This window comes from Ziziphus jujuba, chromosome 2, assembly GCF_031755915.1.
Source record: "Ziziphus jujuba cultivar Dongzao chromosome 2, ASM3175591v1".
NCBI classification, from domain to species: Eukaryota; Viridiplantae; Streptophyta; class Magnoliopsida; order Rosales; family Rhamnaceae; genus Ziziphus; species Ziziphus jujuba.
The window spans coordinates 9,034,457-9,037,311 of NC_083380.1; the positions used below are offsets into that span (position 1 = coordinate 9,034,457).

Sequence of the window (2,855 nt, forward strand, 5' to 3'; positions counted from 1 at the left end):
GTTATAAACTAAGTTTATGACTGACCAAAATCTGTTGGAGGAAAACTAGGGGAATTTGGCCCAATACCCCCATAGGACCGAGCTTCATGAATTTTGCCCCCTCAATTCATTTCTTTTTTGATCTACCCTTTAATATCCTTTATAACCCTCAAATAAAATACAATTACTTACATATCCTTTTATTTATTTTAAAATATAAAAAAAAAACACTTGGTGAGCGCAAAAAACCATGGCGTGAGAACCAGAGGCCGTATCATCGAGACCATTTTGTGGAGATCGCGGCTTTTCAGTCAGCCGCCGGCGCGGTACTGTGTGATCTAGCGCAGAGAAAGTTGAAGATTGAAGAAGATGGCATGGAGGCAAATGCTCTTCAAGGGGAGCCCAATTTCTCAACCCCTTTCACCAACTGGGTTCGCTAGATTCTTCTCCAAGCCATCCCCTTATGCAGGTTAGTGATTTTTTTGTCCTGGGTTTAGTAACCCATAAAAAGATTTTCTTACTTTCTGTTCGGTTCCCAGAGCAAGAAAAGAGAATTGATAAAGAAGAAAATTTTTCTGGGTTCTTGTGAATTTTGTGATTTGAACTTTGTAAAAAAATTGTCGATAGAAAGAGAGATCCAAGTAGCTGTTTTTGGCTGCTGAGTTAGAATCGAAATGGGTAAAATTGAATTTTATGTGTAAATCCAGGATTTATAGAGTGAGAAACTTGGCTGGTATTGAAGTTAATAGATTCACAGATAGGAAACATAGAGGAAAAAATGATGAATAAGGTTGATTATGCTTAGTTTCCCGCATTGTTTGGTTGGTGAGAAAGATGGGGAATAAAGGAAAAGGAAATATTGGTTTATAATTTATTTATCATTATTTGAGAAACTTATCGATACCAAGCTGATTACTGAATGCTGAATAACTCTTTAAGTTGGAAAAAGAAACATGGTTTTTGTTTCATCGTTATTATAGCATTGAAAAACCGTGTTCACTCTTGTCTGGTTGCTAAATGACTGATAAAGATGAAGAAAAGCAGAATTTGATGTTCTCTGTTTTGGTGATTTTACTTTTAGTGACTGGGAATTAATCCTACAAATCATGTTTTATGTTGGCTCAAGTGAGCAAGATTCATGCTTCCTGATGAGTGATGTACTTGAGCATGAAAGTTTATATGAAATAAAATTTGTTAGAATTAGATTAGATTACTGTGAAAGTGTTATAGTCAGTAGGAGATCTAAAGTTGTTGCTTTTGTTGCAGTGAAAGTTGGAAATCCAGAATTTTTAAATGGAATAGGCAAAGGGGTGGAATCCCATGCGGCTAAGCTTGAAACCGAGGTGGGCGACTTCCAGAAACTGCTTGTCACTCGGACGCTCAGGCTGAAGAAACTTGGCATCCCTTGCAAACAGGTATTTCCTAAATCTTTATCTACTATATATGCACATACTTGAAGCCCTCTGCCTTTTGGGTATATTATAATTCTTTCAGTATATCCGTCAATACATCTGATAGTATTGCAGATCAGAAAATTTGGTTATAGATTGCTTGCTTAAATCTAAGTGAAAGATTTCATGAAAAGTAGGGTGATTAATTTATGTTTATGGTTTCTTAAACTCTTCTAACGAAGAAAGTTTAGGGATGCTTAAAGGAAACTCTGACTATCCGGGAATGGTTAATTTATCTTTTAGTTTGGCAATGGTACTGCAACTTGAAATCACCCTAGTTCTGGAGTTTTGTTCTTTGTTCTGTTCCAATGGTTGCAAATATTTTTGTTTTACTGGGCAAAAGTGAAAATGTTTCAGGAAGACAGCATGCAGAATTGCTTTGAAAGCTGTCATTTATATCATACTGGTAGAAAGAAAAGATGTTATTTAACGAAAATGTTTACCAAAATTGAAATGCAGTGCCGGAGTATGTGTTGCTTTATATTTGGTAATGATATAAACTTTCTAAATACTGACTCAAATGAGTTTAGGCTTCTTCCCTAAGTGATGTAATATTTTCTTGTCTTGTTGTACTGACTTTTGCTTCTGAAATACTGTAGGCCTTGTCTTCTTCTTCATTTCTCTATCTAAGAAGAAAGAGTTAAAAGTAGTGCATATATTTTTTGTTCTGCTACTTGTTAAATTTGTTGGTGAAAGGCGTAATGAAAGTTGCGGTTTTCTTTAGGATTAAGTTCTTTGGGACTTAGCTTCATTTGATGGTTTGAAGAGATTAGATTACTTATATCTGAATATGATTTTTGTTTTTCAGAGGAAGCTGATATTGACACACGCCCACAAGTATAGGCTGGGACTATGGAGGCCTCGAGCGGTACCAATGAAATCCTAACTAGTTTAGGACTAGCTTGCTTATTGAGAATGTATCAAATGTCACATTACAGGTGGAACTATGCAAGTTTTACTTTTGTTTCTTAGTAAAGATGTCATTGCAGAGTGATGTAGGAAACATGCAGAATTTGATGTCATCTGGTGTTCAACGTTCACAATGCCTTGATAAGCCCATTATCATTGTGAAGTTTCGAATTATTTTGATATCCTTCTGGTTCAAATTAATTTGTTTAATTATCAACTTTATCCCGGATAACCAAATAATAGGATAAATGAGTTTTAATTAGTTCAACTTAGTTTAAAAAACAAGTAAGAAGTTGAATTAGTAATGAATATTCATCCAGCAATAATGTTTACAGTAGTAGCAGAGGCATAGACTATGCAATAGAATTCTCCGTTATTGTATTCTGCTGTTTCTGCTACATGAAGAAATAGCTCTTTAAAAACTCGTTACAACCTCAAACTTGGTACTCTGTTCTGTAAGCCAAATTCAGCTCTCTCTGTTTGTGTCTCGAAACATAATACTCATCTAAATGGTAG

At 35.1% G+C, this 2,855-nt stretch overlaps 1 protein-coding gene across 1 annotated transcript; it reads left to right on the top strand.

Annotated features, from left to right (window-relative positions):
- The first annotated feature begins 212 nt into the window (after positions 1-212).
- LOC132799096 (uncharacterized) lies at positions 213-2,521 on the top strand. Its single transcript, XM_048468548.2, has 3 exons — positions 213-448; positions 1,246-1,394; positions 2,239-2,521. The coding sequence occupies exons 1-3, from the start codon at positions 349-351 to the stop codon at positions 2,314-2,316; spliced, it is 327 nt and encodes a 108-aa protein (XP_048324505.2). The 5' UTR covers positions 213-348; the 3' UTR covers positions 2,317-2,521.
- The last annotated feature ends 334 nt before the right edge of the window (positions 2,522-2,855 follow it).

Coding starts and splice junctions, on each gene's coding strand:
- LOC132799096 (XM_048468548.2), top strand. CDS start 349: ATGGCATGGAGGCAAATGCTCTTCAAGGGGAGCCCAATTTCTCAACCC. Junction 449..1,245: donor CAAGCCATCCCCTTATGCAG/GTTAGTGATTTT, acceptor CTTTTGTTGCAG/TGAAAGTTGGAAATCCAGAA. Junction 1,395..2,238: donor TTGGCATCCCTTGCAAACAG/GTATTTCCTAAA, acceptor TTTGTTTTTCAG/AGGAAGCTGATATTGACACA.